This window comes from Scyliorhinus torazame, chromosome 15 (genome assembly GCF_047496885.1).
Source record: "Scyliorhinus torazame isolate Kashiwa2021f chromosome 15, sScyTor2.1, whole genome shotgun sequence".
NCBI lineage: Eukaryota > Metazoa > Chordata > Chondrichthyes > Carcharhiniformes > Scyliorhinidae > Scyliorhinus > Scyliorhinus torazame.
Genome location: NC_092721.1, coordinates 93,755,709 through 93,776,149, shown reverse-complemented (window position 1 = coordinate 93,776,149; position 20,441 = coordinate 93,755,709). Strand labels below are relative to the sequence as shown.

At 48.7% G+C, this 20,441-nt stretch overlaps 1 protein-coding gene across 4 annotated transcripts in view; it reads right to left on the bottom strand.

Moving 5' to 3' along the window:
* Positions 1–380: 380 nt before the first annotated feature.
* Positions 381–20,441, bottom strand: part of slc36a4 (solute carrier family 36 member 4) — a 434,983-nt gene continuing 414,922 nt past the window's right edge. For all 4 annotated transcript variants that reach the window (XM_072476443.1, XM_072476444.1, XM_072476441.1 and 1 more), the window contains one exon: positions 381–1,482. In XM_072476443.1, the coding sequence (XP_072332544.1) occupies positions 1,163–1,482 (320 nt within the window). In that variant the 3' untranslated portion in view covers positions 381–1,162. The remainder of the gene's footprint in view (positions 1,483–20,441) is intronic.

Sequence of the window (20,441 nt, the reverse complement as noted above, 5' to 3'; positions counted from 1 at the left end):
ATATCAAAAGATAACAGCTCAAAAGGTTTTGTGCTTGCTTTAATACCTCCCTTTCAATATCCCGGTTTTTGCTGCCTTCAAGCCTCTTTCAGGTTTCAGGGTGGAACATGTGAAGCTGAGGACTTTAGATAGAGTGTCATTAATAATAGCAACGTAAGATAGAACACAATTCCTTGATGATCCTCCCCACACACAGCCACTAAGTGACAACCTGAAAACTTTCCAATTGGACATATTCAAATCCGAAGCTTGAGTTCAAACCACAGGCTGAAGAACTGGAGTGCAGCAGGATTCAGCTAGAACAGCTGGGCTGACAGCATGTCAGCTTTGAGTTCATGACAGTCACATGAATAGGCTACTGAATAGAATCGGAGCTCATCTGTTGCCAAATTTCATTGAGAACATTTTATTTTGGAGAGGTTAGGCAGTAGAGGTCAGCAGAGCACATTTAAAGTGATACAAAATCTTAATCATATGAATCCTTTTCAGTTCCCCAGTTGTTTAATACTGGGTTGACTGTTGTGCTAATGCTCTGAAGGGACTGGCATTATACAGATTAGTTCACAGGATGACAGAATCAGAGGGGAGGACTGTAATGGCCTTGTGAGAATGCAGCCAAGCCACTACATCCTATTTTCTATGTGTTTTAGCATTATCATGACTTAAATCATTATGAATAAAATAATGAGACAAGCACAGGGATGAAATCTATCATGCACTGCGCCAAGGAATGTTACTACATTGATTCATGGTTACAACTCTGTCACTCTTCGGTTTCTAATCTCAGCATAGCCTAAGAGAGGTGCCAAGCAGAAGGAAGACGTTTCCCCACAAGGAGAGAGGAACACTGGACTGCAAATCAACTTATGTGACCCATCTATAGAACAGCAATGCCCGAGTGGGAGAGGAGAGGAGGCAAATGTTGTATGTTAAGAAAGAGAGCCCATTGTATGAACATTTTCAAATCAAAACAAAGAATTACAAAGCAGCTGAAACCAGATTCTCAGTTGTCTTACATGTTAGTTTGTAAGAGCTTTGGAATTGCAGTGAAGTGCTTAGTAGGTGTAGTATTTCCATTTTCACTCCATGGTTATGTAAAAGACATAGTTGTCGATTATTTCCAGAATTCCTCTAAATGTAGCGGATCTAAAGTACCTTTCACTCAGGAGCTTGAACTATTGGCCCAGGAATTCAGTACAGTAGAGCTGAAGTTGAGGGAAGGACCAAAGATCGGTTTCATTATTGATGCTGTCTCTGGGTAGATGATCTCCACAATAGTTACATATGATCCAGTCAAAAAGCCAATGATTCCTATCAGTGCTATAAAGATGTCCTTTAGCAGCAACCAAAGAGAAATTCCTTCTCCAGAAAAAGTGATGATCTCCAATAAGGGCGGGAAGATGAGGGCCAAAGCACTACTGCTGACTGCTCCAACAAATGAAATCACTAAATCAAGACGTGGAATTAAGATTGCAATGGCACCTGGATGAAAAACAGAAAAGATACACAGACATTAATTAAAATATATTAAATATATCAACTCTATTTTGTTCACTAATTGTGCAAAATACTTTACAATTTATCAGATGTTAAGAGGAACACACATAAAGCATGTTTTAGAACTAAGAAACCTGTATTTATAACTCTTCAAACAATATATGTAACTGCGTAAAAAACTTAGAATGCAGTTTATTGTTACCAGATGAAAGCTTGACTCAACTAGCACTCATACCTCTGAATCAGAGGAATATGAGAGTAAAATTGGCTCAGAGACGATGTGTAGGGGACAATGCCTGTGGTTATGACAATCCAATTTTAGGACGGGGTCCAATTACAGGCATTAGACTCCTAGGAATGTGGCGACTAGGGGCTTTTCACAGTAACTTCATACGTGTGACAATAAAAGGTTATTATTATTATTATTTCACATAATGTCTGTTTCTGTAACAGTTCCTGGATGCCTAAAACCAAAAGAGAAAATGCTGGAAAATCTCAGCAGGTCTGGCAGCATCTGTAAGGAGAGAAAAGAGCTAAATTTTGTCAAAGCTAAAAGGCATAGAAGGTGGGGACATTAGCTCTTTTTTTTCCTTACAGATGCTGCCAGACCTGCTGAGATTTTCCAGCATTTTCTATTTTTGTTTCAGATTCCAGCATCTACAGTAATTTGCTTTGATCCTGGATGCCTATACTTGAGCCTTTAGCAATATGGTAGGAGTCACACTACTTACTTGAATTCCATGCACATACTAGAACTAAAGAACACAGTTTAAAAATAAGGGGTCTCCCATATAAGACAGAGATGAGGAGGTATTCTTTTTTCTCAGGAATTGGGACTTACAAATTTTAAGTTTCAATTGTCAGATATGTTCCGATTAATTAACCCATTTTGCCCGAAGCAGAATGGATCTTTTGTGTTTTACTTTACAGGTAACTGCAAGTGGAATAAGATTTGCAGCTTAGCTGGTGTCCATGGACATAAGGACAAAGCCTCTTTTTTGAAGAAGAGATTCTACAACTTAAGAAGTGATGAACTGGACATTAATAAAAATCTAAAAGCCAACAACACTGGCATGCTGGCACAGTGGTTAGAACTGCTGCCTCACTGTTCCAGGGTCCCAGGTTCAATTCTGGCCTCGGATGACTATGTGGAGTTTGCACTTTCTCCTCGTATCTGCGTGGGTTTCCTCTGGTGCTTCGGTTTCCTCCCACAGTCCAAAGATGTGGAGATTATGTGGATTGGCCATGCTAAATTGCCCCTTAGTGTCCCAAAGGTTAGGTTGGGTTACTGGGTTAGGGGAATAGGGTGGAAGCGTGGGCTTTAGTAGGGTGCTCTTTCCAAGGGCTGGTGCAGACTCGATAGGCCGAATGGCTTCCTTCTGCACTGCAAATTCTATGATTCGATGATCTATGATTCTATGAACACTGTTGTTTGAATTTGGGACAATTCTGGGATTTAGAAAGACAATGTAATTTTGCAAGTTACCTTAAAAAAGATGTAATTTAAGACCAAGAACAAGCAATCACATTGTTACTGCCTGGAATCAAATGAAAATGATGGATTTCTGTTTTAAACATGAAGATATTTTATTGGACTGCAAGGTTTCTCCAGGACACATGGTTAGGATAGGATTAAGTCATTGAGAGTGGACAATTGAGACAGGAAATCAAAATAGCAAATGGGAATTGGAATAATGGGTGCAATTCAATGGAATATTTAAATCTGGCATTAATATGAAAGGGAAATTCTAGAGCAGGCTAATAAATTGATAAACTTTCTCTTGGTAATGTGCGTGTCCTTGTTTATACTTTTATTTAAGAGAATAAAGTCTGATACTCTGGCCATCACCCAAGGCATCTAGACCATACGTGGAGAGATAAGCAACAACTTTGAGATCCTTTGATAAGATCACAAAAGGTTTAATAATGTATGGTGTGACATTGGGGGCACTGCGTGCGTGTGCAGGTGAATTACGTGTAAAGTGACTAACAGGCAGCCTTGCCAAGAGAAAGCGCCAAGCATGCAAACTACTTGACAAACAGCATGGCTGGAAATGGTCAATGGGGCCAACAGAGTAAAACAACATCATTAAGTGATTAAGGTACTGATACATATTCCATAGAGAAACTGCCTTTAAAATAATTGTGATAGAATCAAACATACAGATACCTGTCAAAATGAAGTGACAGGGTTAATTATTTGGATAAGAACAAGGGCCTGGTAGGAAGTAAACCTGGTGAGGAATAACCGCAAGATGGATACAGACAATTTGGAGAGTTGGAGAACATTTTAAGTCCATGCATGATGTTATTTTGAATGATATTTGAGTGAGATGATTTGCAAATGGGGAGTGTCAGAGAGAAAGGGATATCAATCCAATTATTCAGAGATCACGTTCAAGTTACAATAGGTTATGGAATAAACTGGAATTTAACACAAGTTATGGGAAGAGAAAACTGGAATCGAAAACAAAAACAAAGAAGTGGATTCTCTCTCTGCACAGATCACCCCACTCAAGGGCTAGAGAAAGAAAGTGACCAAGAATAATAAAGAGATAAGGGGTGGAAGAGTAAGATCTCACCCTGTTAAAACCGTTACTCACAAGTTGAAATGACATTTGTTTTAGTTTAGTTAACACATAATCAATGTATGGCAATTCAATATGATTTTATAGTCAATTTTGGATCAAAAGCTCATCCCTTGACCCCGTCTTTGCATCACACTCAAAATTGACAAGGGAGAAAGAACATATGGCCTCAAGACAGTGATGTGAGATGTCAAGGTTGAACAATTACTGATACAAACCATCAGTCCAAAGAAGTTAACGTGCCCTCACTGCACGAGATAGATTTCTTGCTCAGCTTGTTCCCTTTTATAGGGCCAGATTGCTCCAAAGGCATCGCTAATTTGGCAAAACGCATTAAAAGTGAGGTTGAAAAAACTCAAACAACCAAATCTAACACTCTTTGGAGTTGGGCTACTGATGGAGGAGATCCTTAGGAAGCCTCAATGATGCAAGGCTTGGTCATGTTTTTGTACTTAGTTTTGCTGTAAATATCTTGGGTGGGATTCTCAGACCACCCACAGGGTCGGAGAATCCCCGGGGGGCGGCGTGAATCCAGCACCGGTTTTCGGGCGGGGATCACGCCACGCCGGTCGGGGGCCGTTGGAAGCGCCCCACACACCCCCGGCAATTCTCTAGGCCCCGGTGGGCTGAGCGGCCGCCCGTTTTTGACCAGTCCCGCCGACATGGATTGGATATGGTCCCACATGGCGGGACCTGGAACGTATGTTGGCTGGTGCGGTCCTCGGGACGGATCCGACCCCAGGGTGGCCTGGCCCGCGATCGGGGCCCACCGATCTGCGGGCGGGCCTGTGCCGTGGGGGCACTTCTTCCTTCCGTGCCAGCCCCTGTAGGGCTCCGCCATGGCTGGCGTGGAGAAGACACCCCCCTGCGCATGCACCAGAATACGCCAACCGGTGTGCACATGCGCGGAACCACGCTGGCGGTTCTGTACATGCGCTAACTCGCGCAGTCCCTTCGGCGTCGGCTGGCGCGGCACCAACCCCTCTGGCTCTGGCCTAGCCCCCGGAAGTGCGGAGAATTCTGTTACTTCCGGTCGGCCCGACGCCGGAGTGGTTCGCGCCGCTTTTTACACCAGCGTCGGGCCATCGCGCCGATTCGGGAGAATCCCGCCTCATGTATTCCTAACAACCAAATGCATCTGTAAAAGGATGTTAAGGGGCCCTGAAACAGCAACACCTTTACCGGATATAAGAGCCCTTACTCTTTACCACTCACTTTTATTTTTACTAACCCTAAATGTTTGTAACCCTTTTTGATGAAGCACCCATTCCCATGTTGAAGGTTGTTCCTAAACAAAGGGACCATCAAAGACAACTGTGAATGCTTCCAAGTATCCTGGGGTGGAATGTAAGGAATGGGTTACTTCTGTTCACTGTAAGGATACTTGGCAGATGGCCAGGATGTTTACTGGAACATAAAATGCCAGATGTTCAAACTCAGGCTTTTTCGTGACACGCTATGATTGTTTAATACTTCATTTATCCAGCTATTTGTAACAACTTGCTGACTTTCCCAACTCCTTATCTATTAGACGTATTTACTTCATTGTATAAATATCAGGCCCTTTTGCTCGTTCGTTGGACTTCGCCTCGGACCGAGAGTCACGACTGGTGCCAGGAACCGAATCTCGAAGCCGCCGTCGACCCAGGGGTCCCCGACGAGCAGAAGGGCGCGAGATTCTTGTTTTGTATTTTTTAAATATATATTCTTATATTATATTCTTATTTGTATTATTTTTGCTAATAAAGTAGAGTAGACGAACCTCTGTTGTTCTCTTTATTATATTGTGTCCGAATCATAAAGAACCCTTGGAGTAATCCAAGACACTACTAATTTCTTTCAAAAAAACTGATGGCTTTTTTTTCCATTTTTGTGGCGGCATTCAAATTCAGATCAAAATGTGGGTTCTTTTGTGGTGAAATAACACCAAATCATATAAAAATATGAGGTTACATAGGTTCTGTGATCAGGCCAGAAATGATAAAACGTGCTTTTGCTTAGGGTATTTCCTTGGAAAAAAAATTACCATGGTGATCTATCTTTGCTTCACTTTAATATTTTAATACAACTGGGAGAGTGAGGAGTCTTGAGCAGCAAAGCGTCATAATGTGATGTCAGGATATCACTACATGATTTTGTCTTGCAAAGATTTTAAGATTCTCATTATAAGTATTGTCCCTTCAATTGGGGAGTATGGAGTGAGGCACTGCGTAGGATAAACCGGACCTCTTTTTGTGCAAGAATGAGCCTGATACAGTTGAAGGTGGTGCACAGGGTGCATATGACTCGGGCGAGAATGAGTGGGTTCTTTCATGAGTGTGAGAGGTGTGGGCGGGGGCCAGCAAATCACGTGCACATATTTTGGGGTTGCGAAAAATTGGGAAAATTCTGAGCGGGAGTGTTTGCGATCTTAGCCAAGATAGTGGAGGAGGAGGTGGACCCAGACCCTTTGGTGGCAATACTTGGGGTTTCAGAGAAGCCGGAGCTCATGGAGAGGAGGAAGGCCGATGTTTTTCCTTCGCCTCTCTGATTGCACGACGGCGGATTTTGCTGGAGTGGCAGTCGGCATCACCACCGGGGGTAGCGGCTTGGTTGGGTGACCTGTACGACTTCCTGCGATTAGAGAAGATAAAGTATGAGTTAAGGGGCTCTTCAGGGGTGTTTGAGGAAAGGTGGGGGATGTTTATGACTGTGTTTGAGGGGCTGTTCGTCAGGGGGGGGGGCGGTGAAAAAAGGGAAAAATATGTACAGACTGTATAGTTGATTGTTGGGATGTATGTTTCCCGGGGAGTTTATTCGTTGTAACCTGTTTTGATACATGTTTGTAATATAATACATTTTTTAAAAAAGTATTGTCGCTAAAATAATTATATTACACACACAATCCTCCCTCCACTATAGCAAGTATGCAGTATCTTCAAAGTAGAAGAGAGAATTTTTTTTTCATAATTCCAGAAGATGATTTAGCTTAACAGAACCAAGCAAATTCAGATATTTATCATCCTAGATCCGAGACATGCAATGATGTGAAGTTTCCAAAACCTCGCGGGTGCTTCATACATTTGCAATAAAGGACGTGATGCTTCATGCAATAACTTTAAATGGCAAATAGCTTGTAGGTTCACATTAGTTTTTGAAAGATTTATGATTTCCATAAAATTTCACTTGATTTTTTTTTGTCAATGTCTTCTGTCAAAGGTTTTCATGATGTTAGTAATAAACTGTTTTAACGATAACTGCAGTACTATAACTTGTGAATTCACTGTAAAATAAAGCAATTGACTGGAATATTTCAGAGTACTGTCTATATCAAACAAAATCCTTCTCAATGATGGTGCTATGGAGGTTGATTGAAGCAAAATAAAGCCATGGAAAGCAGAGACAAGCGTGCAACTAACTGATATTTGGCAGGTATACACAGCTCAAAATTGAAAACAAAACATTTGCAGCAAAATGCATGACATTCTTTTCTTGAAGCAGGAAGACGGTCTCAGCTATTTGATCTCATTTTCTTTTACTTCATCTTCTGCTATGTCAGTGAACTGTACGAAATACAAAGAATGCTCAGTTCTGAGCTGTTTTATTATTACTGTTAGTTGGTATTTTCTGGGTTTTTTTAAAATTTAAGGTTGAGTAATGTGGTGGGTGCAACATTCAGAATGGAGTTAGTACTTGTTATTGAAAATATGGAAAGATGTGTCATTTGAAACATGGAAGTCTGGCAATATCTGGTCTGAGAGAAACATGAGAGAATACAGGGAGAGATCCCACAAAGGGTTAACAGCAGCTGCCAGGGAAGGATTGTAAAATGCAGATATCCTTGGTCAAGCAGGCTTAGCAAACAAGACAAACAGGGTTTTGAATGAAGCCAAAAACAATGGCTCACACCTTCATTGAAAGTAAATATCTTAGTAAGGATCTGGAAAAGAATGGATGAGGTTCAGTTGAATTTGGCGATAATTCTAGGTGTGAAAATTTGCTAAACCAGGTAAATTAAAGAAAACTGGAGACTATCAGTCTACGAGAAACATAATTCAAAGCCAAAATCAAAGTCAAAATTATGAGCTGAGGACACAATTGGAAAATAAAACTATAGAAATGACAGGAACCAAACCAAAATTCACACCTCTTGAAGTCAAAGCATTTTGAACATCACAAAGGAAACAATGTAATCAGATCTATGAGATGAAGTCATGTCAAAGTCATATATAAAACAAAAAAGAGTGATTAAGGTAAATATTGGTCCTTTAGAGGATAAGAAGGGAGATTTAATAATGGGAGATGACGAAATGGCTGAAGAACTGAACAGGTTTTTTGGATCGTTCTTCACAGTGGAAGACACAAATAACATGCCAGTGACTGATGGAAATGAGGCTATGACAGGTGAGGACCTTGAGAGGATTGTTATCACCAAGGAGGTAGTGATGGGCAAGCTAATGGGGCTAAAGGTAGACAAGTCTCCTGGCCTTGATGGAATGCACCCCAGAGCGCTAAAAGAGATGGCTAGGGAAATTGCAAATGCACTAGTGATAATTTAGCAAAATTCACGAGACTCTGGGGTGGTCCCGGCGCATTGGAAATTAGCAAACGTGACACCATTGTTTTAAAAAGGAGGTAGGCAGAAAGCGGGTAATTATAGGCCAGTGAGCTTAACTTCGGTAGTAGGGAAGATGCTGGAATCTATCATCAAGGAAGAAATAGCGAGGCATCTGGATGGAAATTGTCCCATTGGGCAGACGCAGCATGGGTTCATAAAGGGCAGGTCGTGCCTAACTCATTTAGTGGAATTTTTTGAGGACATTACCAGTGCGGTAGATAATGGGGAGCCAATGGATGTGGTATATCTGGATTTCCAGAAAGCCTTTGACAAGGTGCCACACAAAAGGTTACTGCATAAGATAAAGATGCATGGCATTAAGGGGAAAGTAGTGGCATGGATAGAGGATTGGTTAATTAATAGAAAGCAAAGAGTGGGGATTAATGGGTGCTTCTCTGGTTGGCAATCAGTAGCTAGTGGTGTTCCTCAGGGATCAGTGTTGGGCCCACAACTGGCCGTTGGCCGCCCCCGCCGGTTGCCAAAGTCACCGAAGGGCGAAAAGTCGGCGGGGCGTTAATGGCGCCACAGACGTCGTAGAATGGGGAGGGGGATGGGGAGTCCGTGCCGGGGAGGGGGATGGGGGGTCCGTGCCGGGGAGGGGGATGGGGGGTCCGTGCCGGGGAGGGGGATGGGGGGGCAAATGGGTTGGTCCACCTGGCCAGGTGCCAGCCTCCAACAGTCGGACCCATGCGGTCCATGCCACCTGGATGGGGGGAAGGAGGGGATATGGGCAATGATGACATGTCGTCGTTCCCACCCCCCCCACCAGGCCGTCATGTTTTCCGATCATCTAGCGATGTTGGCCGCCGTGGCGGCAGCCGCTAATGTCTATGTTGCCCTGGATGAGGAGGAGGAGGAGCGTGCCAGAGAGGCGGTGCAGGCTGCCGCAGAGGGGCAGGCGGCAGCCGCCCAGGCTGGAGGGACACCTGTGCGCAAGGCAGCCGATTTTGGGCCTGCCGATATTCTCCCTTCCGGATGGGCCGAAGTCCCGTCGACGTGATGACCGGTCACGTCGAGGTAAATCAAACCTCCTTTTCATCGGCGTGAACCTGTGCTCCAGGTTCACGCCGACCAGCGTGGACGTGAGTGACGGCCTGGGGGGTTGGCCGCTGGGCAGGCGATGGCGTGGCCGCAGTCTGAATGTGTGGGGATTTGTGTGTGTGTGCGCGGCGGGGGGGGTGGTTAGAGTGGGCTGGGCTTCGGGGGAGTGCCGAGGAGGGGGATGGGGGGGGGGGTCCGTGCCGGGGAGGGGGATGGGGGGTCAGTGCCGGGGAGGGGGATGGGGGGGTCTGTGCTGGGGAGGGTGATGGGGGGTCCGTGCCGGGGAGGTGGATGGGGGGGTCCGTGCCGGGGAGGAGGATGGGGGGCCGTGCCGGGGAGTGGGATGGGGGGTCCGTGCCGGGGAGGGGGTTGGGGGGCCCGTGCCGGGGAGGGGGATGGGGGGTCCGTGCCGGGGAGGGGGATTGGGGGGGGGGGGCGTGCCGGGGAGGGGGGTGAGGGGGGGCCTGTGCCGGGGAGGAGGATGGGGGGGGGGGGGCCCGTGCCGGGGAGGGGGATGTCCACGTGCCAGGGAGGGGGATGGGGGGTCCGTGCCGGGGAGGGGGATGGGGGGGCAAGTGAGTTGGTCCACCTGGCCAGGTGCCAGCCTCCAACAGTCGGACCCATGCGGTCCATGCCACCTGGCTGGGGGGGAGGAGGGGATATGGGCAATGATGACATGTCGTCGTTCCCACCACCCCCCCCCCCCCCCCCACCAGGCCGTCATGTTTTCCGATCATCCAGCGATGTTGGCCGCCGTGGCGGCAGCCGCTAATGTCTATGTTGCCCTGGATGAGGAGGAGGAGGTGGAGCGTGCCAGAGAGGCGGCGCAGACTGCCGCAGAGGGGCAGGCGGCAGCCGCCCAGGCTGGAGGGACACTTGACCGACAGGACGAGGAGGGGGAGGAGGACGTCGTGGCCCCACGGCAATGGAGGCACCCGAGGGCGCCCCGTGTGTACCGGCCCCAGCAGTCATATCAGGACCTCACAGACCGGGAATGCAGGAGGTGACTCCGGATGAGGTGGGAAACCGTGGCACACATCTGCCACCTGCTGGCATACCTGTCACCGCGTGGCACTGGCGGGGGACAGCCTCTCCCCGTGTCCGTCAAGGTTACGGTGGCCCTGAACTTTTATGCAACGGGGTCATTCCAGGCACTGAGTGGGGACCTGTCCGGCATATCGCAGACATCGGTGCATCGGTGCATCCGGGCAGTGACAGATGCCCTATATGCTATGGTGCACCGCTACATCCGCTTCCCTGTGGACCGGGCCAGCCAAGATGCCCGGGCCGTGGGCTTCTCTGCCGTGGCCGGGTTCCCCATGGTCCAGGGCGCGATTGATGGGATGCACGTCGCCATGCGGCCACCTGCAGATAACAGGGCCGTGTTCACCAATAGGATGGGGAACTATTCGATGAACATACAGGTGGTCTGCGACCACCGCATGATGATCCTGCACGTCTGCGCCCGTTATCCAGGCAGTGTACACAACTCATACGTGTTGTCGCGGTCATCCATCCCCGGCATGTACGAGGGACGTCATCCCCGGCTGAGGGGCTGGTTGCTGGGCGACAGGGGCTACCCATTGCGATCGTGGCTGATGACGCCTATACGGAGGCCACGCAATGAGGCGGAGAACCGCTACAATGATGCCCATGTAGCGACAAGGGGAGTGATAGAGAGGTGCTTTGGCGTGCTGAAGATGCGTTTCAGGTGCCTGGACCTCTCTGGGGCGCCCTCCAGTATCGGTCAGATAGGATCGGCCGCATCATTGTGGTGTGCTGTGTCCTGCACAACATAGCCCAACAGAGGGGCGATGTGCCGCAGGCAGAGGAGGGCGGAGTGGAGGAGCAGCAGGAAGAGGCGCAGTCCTCCTCAGATGAGGGGGATGGGGGCAATGGTCAGGGCAGACGGGCTAGACACAGGCGGGTGGCTGTCCACCGTTACCGGCTGGCCCAGCGGGCACGGGACAGACTGTTAGTTGCCCACTTCACTGACTAGATGGGCGTGGGAATCGGGTAGTATGGCCACAAACCGCACACCATGGCAACAGCCGACCACCCACACCCCCCACCCATCCACCCACCCAGCACCCTCACCCCCCTTCCCAACCCCACCCACATGCACACCACCCCCCCCCCACTGCCGATCCACCTGCGGCACAACGGCCGGGCTCACACAGTTGCGGGTGGACGCGTGTCTATTGCAGGCCATGGAGGATGATGACAACCCGCCCTGCGGTGAGCTCCTGGCTCCACATCGTTGGACTATGTCTGACCCATGGCCACAGTACCACCATCCACCCGGACCATCTCTGCATGCGGCTGTGACACTGCAGCGCACGGTCCCGTCCTCTGCCCGGGGGGATGTTGATGGCGGCCCAGGGGGAAGGGGGCAGACTCACCTGGGGCTAAGGTAAGACCACCCCTCACACACACACTTGCGCTCAACGTACATGACACCCCCGCACGCTTTGGACAGAGCACAAAGGCAGCTTCTGTAGGTGTAACATTGACTTTAATAACCAAAGGAGTTCATGCATGTGCCCTAGCCCCTAAAACTCATCTGTGCCCTGCACCCGTGCCAACTTACTCAGTGTCTAGTTGTTTGGCCTTACGGGCCCTTTGACTACGTCTATGTGGTTCCCCAGACCGTACAGCAGAACTGGAGGTGGACTCCTGTGATTCCTGCCCTCGGACACAGGATCCCTATGGCGGCCGTTTCCTAGGCGTCCTGGCCTAGATGGGCCAGGCTGCAGCCCGGGCGACTGGGATGGCGAGCTGCCAGCCTGTCCTGCCCGTTGCCCACCCGATGCACCTGGGACGGAAGGGGGGGGGGGAAAGAGTCCGAGGTGTCGCGGTGTTCCGGGACCTCCCCTACAGGGGGACCCGGGACGGACCACACCACCTCCTCCTCCCTCGGGGTGCCCGATGGCCCCCAGGCCTCTACATGGGTGGGGGATGCGAACGGACTGGCCATCCGACGTCCCCCCCGACATCTGGCGCTGCCAGTCCTGGAGGCCCGTGCTGGTATCGACAGGGGTCTGCAGGTTTGCAGCCATGGAGCCCAGGGGTTGGCAAACCCTGTCTGTGACAGTGCGACGCCGGCTCGCACATGGCCACTGGCGCCGATGCCCTCAGCGATGGCCTGCAGAGACTGGGCCATGGCCTGCAGAGACTGGGCTATGGCCTGCTGAGACTGGGCCATGGCCTGCTGAGACTGGGCCATGGCGTTGAGCGCCTCTGCCATCTGGCGCTGGCACTGGCTCATGGCCTCCTGTGAGAGGGCAGCCATGTCCTGGGCCACAGACGCCGCCTGCACGGAAAGCCCCAGGCCTCGCAAACCGTTCCCCATGTCTGACACCGTCGCACCCATTGCCTCCACCGCGGACGCCACCCGTGCGGTGTCGGCCTGGGTGGCACGCATGACCGGCACCACTCCCAGCTCCTGGACGCGGGTGGACTCCTCCACCTGCGACTGCAGCCGCCGCAAGCTGGCCGTCACCCTCTTCGCTCGTCTCCGGGCCGGTGGTTGCATCGGATCTATGTGTGGGTGTGGTAACTCCAGGAACCCGGGATCCATCTGGGCGGCAGATGTTCGCTTGGGCTGGGCTGCCCTCCAACCGCCCGGCCCCTCTGCTGCTCCTACCTCCACCTGCTGTACCGGGACGGCTGTGTTGTGCGCACCAGTGAGTGTACCAGACGCCTCATCACTAAAGTGCCCAACCGAGGTGAGTGTTTCTGCAATGGTGGAGGGTTTTGGTGACAGCAGTGGCGTTGTGTCGTGCTCTTCGTCCCACTCTGAGTCCATGACACTTTGGGGTGGGGGTTCGTCTCCACCCATCCACTCTGAGTCACTGTCCGGTATTTCGTCTTCCTGGGTAGTGCTGTCCCGGGTAGGGGTGTCCTGGGTAGTGGTGTCCTGGGTAGTGGTGTCCTGGGTAGTGGCGACCTGGGTAGTGGTGTCCAGGCTCGGCTGTGATGGGGGCCTGTGGCTGCCCCTCTCGTCGCTGGGTGGCACACGCCTGCGTCGTCGCACCCGCACGTGACGGGGGCGTCGTCTCCCTGTTGCTCCAGGTCTCTCCATCTCCCATGGTCTCCAAGGGACACCCTGCGGGCGTCGCATGCCGGAGGGTGCGATACACAATTAAGCATGCATGGTTAGACACGCAGGCAGTGATCAGGTGATATGGGGGATATAGGGGAGGGGTGATATGGGGAGGGGGGATATGGGGGAGGGGGGATATGGGGGAGGGGGGATATGGGGGAGGGGGGATATGGGGGAGGGGGGATATGGGGGAGCGGGGATATGGGGAAGGGGGGATATGGGGAGGGGGGATATGGGGGAGGGGGGATATGGGGGAGGGGGGATATGGGGGATGGGGGATATGGATATCGGGCGGGGGGAGGTTCACCCTGCCTGCTCTGACGAGGTCGTTCACCTTCTTGTGGCACTGGGTGCCTGTCCGTGGTGTCAGGGCCGCAGCAGTGACGGCCTCTGCCACCTCCCTCCACAGACGCCGGCTGTGGCGTGGGGCAACTCTGCGGCCGTGCCCGGGATACAGGGCCTCCCTCCTCTGCTCCACTGCGTCCAGGAGCGCCTCCACATCCCGTGACTGGAACCTCGGGGCTGAGCGGCGGCCAGCCACCCAGTCGGGTGTTCTAGTCGGGTGTTCCGGTCGGGTGGGGGGGGGGGGGGGGGGGGAGAAGCGCGTCCTTATGAGCCGTCACGCCGTGCGGCGTGTATGACGCTGCACGGCGTGAACCACGTGCGCAAGCGCGGATCCCGTCACGTCGCTGCTAGCCCATTTTGGGCCGGAGACTTTGCAACCGTTTTTCCGGCGTGACGCAAGTCAGGTTTGCGCCGTTTTTTGCGCCGATCGGCGGACTTTGCGCCGATAACGGAGAATTTCGCCCCAGAACTCAGAGAGAATCAGAGAAGGAACAAGAGAAGCAGCTCAGAGTCAGAATACAGTCAGCTCGGCCATGGGAAAGGGACAGGGCAAAGCAGCCAAGCTAAAATAGCTAATACATCTAAGGAAGACTAGAATTTAAAGAGTAGCCAGAGTCAGCCTGCAGAGTCAGCTCTCACAGCTCAGTACATGGGAAAGACAGGACACAGCAACCGAGCTAACCAGCGAATACATTTAAAGACCAGACTTTAAAGAAGATTGATTGTCAAGTTGGGCCTGAAGGTCCCTTCAACCAACCAGAAGGATCCAGAAGCAAGAGCTTTTTCCTTTCTGTAAAGAAAGTATTTGCAGCTTTTAAAAGAAAAAATATAATAATAAAATAACTTAATATAAGCTGAAATAGTGGTTATTCCAAAGTCTACTTTACTTACTTAGCAATGCGGGACCCAGGATCGATGCTACTAAGTGGTAAGTAGATGAAATCTTCGGTGAAGATATGGGTTATACCAGGGGATAACTTGAAAACATAGTTTGACCTGAATAGCACGCACTGAAGCCTGTATCGTAGTTGGGGAGTGAGAATCCCTGATCACCATTTAGAATGTTGGCCCTTTTTGGTATAGGGGCACTTCTAAGAATAGTGGTGAGTTTTCAAAAACATACTGAATGGATTTTGATGCTGAAGTGGATAATTAAATTAATTCAAGATTAAGATGAACATTAGTAGGTTCAAAGTTCAAAGTAGGAAAATGTAATTATGACCAGTAACAGCTTTAAAAGTAGACAAGAGTAGTTATCAGAGCACTTTCTCAGCCTGATGGGAAATGTAGCCAACACATAGGCATGATGGTGTGAGGAACTAACAATCACAAACTTAATAAACTTCACAGAATGGCTAAGTAAAAGTGTGATAAGAAGCACAGACTGGGAGGATGTCACAGACTTCAGCCATCCCCCCAGTGAGATAACAGGTGAAATCTATAGAACTACAAAAGAGCAGTGGGGGAGGGGTCAAAAGGGAAATTAGGAGAGTACAGGCCCGACATTCTCTCTAGGGAAATAGGAAGGAGTAACAAAGCCAGAGAATGATGGATGAGCAGTGACATTCAGGATACGATGAGAAGGAAAAGAGAGGCTTTTAGCAAGTACAAGGGGAGCAAATCAACGGATGTATTAGTGCAGTATAGAAAGTGCAAGATGGTGCTTAAGAAAGCAATTAGGAAATGCGAAGAGATGATGTGAGAAAGCTTCGGCTGGTAAAAGTAGGAAAAATCCCAAGATATTCTTTAAGTATATCAATGGGAACAGGATAACCAGGGAAAGAGTAGGGCTCATCAGGGACCAACAGGGAAATCTATGGGTGGAGCCAGAGGATACTGGTAGGGTGTTAAACAAATACTTCATATCTGTCTTCACCCAAGAGAATGAGGAGGTAGGTATGGAACTTGGGGGAAAAGGACTGTGAGGTTCTTGAGCAAATTGTCATAGTGACAAGGTTTTGGAGGTGTTGACAGGCTTAGATGTGGACAAATTTCCAGTCACTCATCATCCTGAACTGTGGGAAGCGAGGGAGAAGATTGCAGGGGCACTAGCCCAAATTTTTAATTCCTCTCCAGCCTCGGGGGAGGTGCCAGAGGACTGGAGAACCGCTAATGTGTTCCCACTATTTCAGAACGATTGTAGAGATAAGCCAGGGAAACTATTGGAGAAACTTCGGAAGGAGAGAATCTAGCTCAACTGAGAGACGGAATGGTTTGAGCAGGAATAGTCAGCATGACTTTGTCAGAGGGAGGTCATGCCTAACAAATGAGATTGAATTTTTGAGCATGTGACCAGTTATGTAGATGAGGGTAGTACAGTTGATGTTGCTTACATGGATTTCAGCAAAGTCTTTGACAAGATCACACATGGGAGACTTATAAAGAAGACAACTGCACGTGGGATACAGGGTAACTTGATAAGGTGGATTCAAAATTGGCTTAGCTGTAAGAGACAGAGGGTGATGACAGATGGCTGCTTCAGTGTCTGGAAGCCAGTGTCCAGTGACATACCACAGGGATTGGTGCTGGGTCCCCAATCGTTTGTCATTTATATTAACAACATAGATAACGATATGCGGGGCTGGATCAGGAAGTTTGCGGATTATGCAGAGATTGGTCAGTTGGTTAATAGTGAGGTTGAGTGTCTTGGGTTACAGGAAGATATGGACGGGATAGTCAAATGGGCAGAAAAGTGGCAGCACGGTAGCACAGTGGTTAGCACTGTTGCTTCACAGCGCGAGGGTTCGATTTCCAGCTTGGGTCACTGTGCGGAGTCTGCATGTTCTCCCTGTGTCCGTGTGGGTTTCCTCCGGGTGCTCCAGTTTCCTCCCACTAGTCCCGAAAGACATATTGTTAGGTGAATTGGACATTCTGAATTCTTCCTTTGTAGACCCGAACGGGTGCCGGAATATGGCAGTGCTTTTCACAGTAACTTCATTGCAGTGTTAATGTAAGCCTACTTGTGACAAAAAAGATTATTATTATAAAAAGATGGAATTTAACCCTGAAAAGTATAAGGTGATACACTTAGGAAGGAGTAATGTGACAAGGGAGTATTCAACAAAAGGCCTAACGCTGGCAAGTTCCGAGGAATAAAGGGACCTTGGAATGTTTGTCCATAAGACCATAAGACATAGGAGCGGAAGTAAGGCCATTCGGCCCATCGAGTCCACTCCACCATTCAATCATGGCTGATTTCAACTCCATTTACCCGCTCTCTCTCCATAGCCCTTAATTCCTCGAGAAATCAAGAATTTATCAACTTCTGTCTTAAAGACACTCAACGTCCCGGCCTCCACCGCCCTCTGTGGCAATGAATTCCACAGACCCACCACTCTCTGGCTGAAGAAATTTCTCCTCATCTCTGTTCTAAAGTGACTCCCTTTTATTCTAAGGCTGTGCCTCCGGGTCCTAGTCTCCCCTGCTAATGGAAACAACTTCCCTACGTCCACCCTATCTAAGCCATTCATTATCTTGCAAGTTTCTATTAGATCTCCCCTCAACCTCCTAAACTCCAATGAATATAATCCCAGGATCCTCAGACGTTCATCGTATGTTAGGACTACCATTCCTGGGATCATCCGTGTGAATCTCCGCTGGACCCGCTCCAGTGCCAGTATGTCCTTCCTGAGGTGTGGGGCCCAAATTTGCTCACAGTATTCTAAATGGGGCCTAACTAATGCTTTATAAAGCTTCAGAAGTACATCCCTGCTTTTATATTCCAAGCCTCTTGAGATAAATGACAACATTGCATTTGCTTTCTTAATTACGGACTCAACCTGCAAGTTTACCTTTAGAGAATCCTGGACTAGGACTCCCAAGTCCCTTTGAACTTCAGCATTATGAATTTTGTCACCGTTTAGAAAATAGTCCATGCCTCTATTCTTTTTTCCAAAGTGCAAGACCTCGCACTTGCCCACGTTGAATTTCATCAGCCATTTCGTGGACCACTCTCCGAGCTGTCTAAATCTTTCTGCAGCCTCCCCACCTCCTCCATACTACCTGCCCCTCCACCTATCTTTGTATCATCGGCAAACTTAGCCAGAATGCCCCCAGTCCCATCATCTAGATCGTTAATATATAAAGAGAACAGCTGTGGCCCCAACACTGAACCCTGCGGGGCACCACTCATCACAGGTTGCCATTCCGAAAAAGAACCTTTTATCCCAACTCTCTGCCTTCTGCCTGACAGCCAATCGTCAATCCATGTTAGTACCTTGCCTCGAATACCATGGGCCCTTGTTTTACTCAGCAGTCTCCCGTGAGGCACCTTATCAAAGGCCTTTTGGAAGTCAAGATAGATAACATCCATTGGCTCTCATTGGTCTAACCTATTTGTTATCTCTTCAAAGAACTCTAACAGGTTTGTCAGGCACAACCTCCCCTTACTAAATCCATGCTGACTTGTCCTAATCCGACCCTGCACTTCCAAGAATTTAGAAATCTCATCCTTAACAATGGATTCTAGAATCTTGCCAACAACCGAGGTTAGGCTAATTGGCCTATAATTTTCCATCTTTTTCCTTGTTCCCTTCTTGAACAGGGGATTACAACAGCGATTTTCCAATCATCTGGGACTTTCCCTGACTCCAGTGACTTTTGAAAGATCATAACTAACGCCTCCACTATTTCTTCAGCTATCTCCTTTAGAACTCTAAGATGTAGCCCATCTGGGCCTGGAGATTTATCAATTTTTAGACCTCTTAGTTTCTCTAGCACTTTCTCCTTTGTGATGGCTACCATATTCAACTCTGCCCCCCGACTCTCCTGAATTGTTGGGATATTACTCATGTCTTCTACTGTGAAGACTGACGCAAAGTACTTATTTAGTTCCTCAGCTATTTCCTTGTCTCCCATCACTAGATTACCAGCGTCATTTTGGAGCGGCCCAATGTCTACTTTTGCCTCCCGTTTGTTTTTAATGTATTTAAATAAACTTTTACTATCATTCCTAATGTTACTGGCTAGCCTACCTTCATATTTGATCCTCTCTGTCCTTATTTCTCTCTTTCTTATTCTCTGTTTGTTTTTGTAGACTTCCCAATCTTCTGACTTCCCACTACTCTTTGCCACATTATAGGCTTTCTCTTTTGCTTTGATGCATTACCTAACTTCCTTTGTCAGCCATGGTTGCCTAATCCCCCCTCTGATAACCTTTCTTTTCTTTGGGATGAACCTCTGTACTGTGTCCTCAATTACTCCCAGAAACTCCTGCCATTGCTGTTCTTTCCCACTAGGCTCTGCTCCCAGTCGATTTTCGTCAGTTCCTCCCTCATGCCCCTGTAGTTACCTTTATTTAACTGTAACACCGTTACATCAGATTCTACCTTCTTTCTTTCAAGTTGGAGATTGAATTCTACCATATTATGATCACTGCCTCCTAAGTGTTCCCTTACTTTAAGATCTTTAATCAAGTCTGGCTCATTACATAACACTAAGTCCAGAATGGTCTGTTCCCTCGTGGGCTCCATCACAAGCTGTTCCAAAAAGCCCTCCTGTAAACATTCAATAAATTCCCTTTCCCTGGGTCCACTGACAGCATTATTTACCCAGTCCACCTGCATATTGAAGTCCCCCATGATCACTGTGACCTTGTCCATAGATCGCGGAAGGCAGAAGGGCAGGTTAATAGGGTAGTGAAAAAGACATATGGACACTTGTCTTTATCAATTAAGGCATAGACTACAAAAGCAGGGAGGTCATGTTGGAGTTTTTTAGGCCACAGCTGGAGTACTGTGTGCAGTTCTGGTTGCCACATTATAGGAAGGATGTGATTGCACTGGAGTGGGTGCAGAGGCGATTCACCGGGATGTTGCCTGGGATGGAACATTTAAGTTATGAAGAGAGGTTGGATAGGCTTGGGTTGTTTTCACTGGAGTAGAGAAGACTGAGGGGAGACCAGATCGAGGTGTACAAGATTATGAGGAGCAAGGACAGGGTGGATAGAGAGCAGCTGTTACCCTTAGTTGAAGGGTCAGTTACGAGGGGACAAAAGTTCAAGGTGAGGGGCCGGAGATTTCGAAAGATTTTTAGGAAAAACCTATTTAACCAGAGGGTGGTGACAGTCTGGAATGCAACGCCTGGGAGGGTGGTAGAGGCACATTTCCTCACATCCTTTAAAAAGTACCTGGATGAGCACGTCATAACATTCAAGGCTATGGGCCAAGTGCTGGCAAATGGGATTAGGTAGGCGGGCCAGGTATTTTTCATGTGTTGGTACGGACTCGATGGGCCGAAGCCCCTCCTCTGCATTGTACTAATCTGTGAT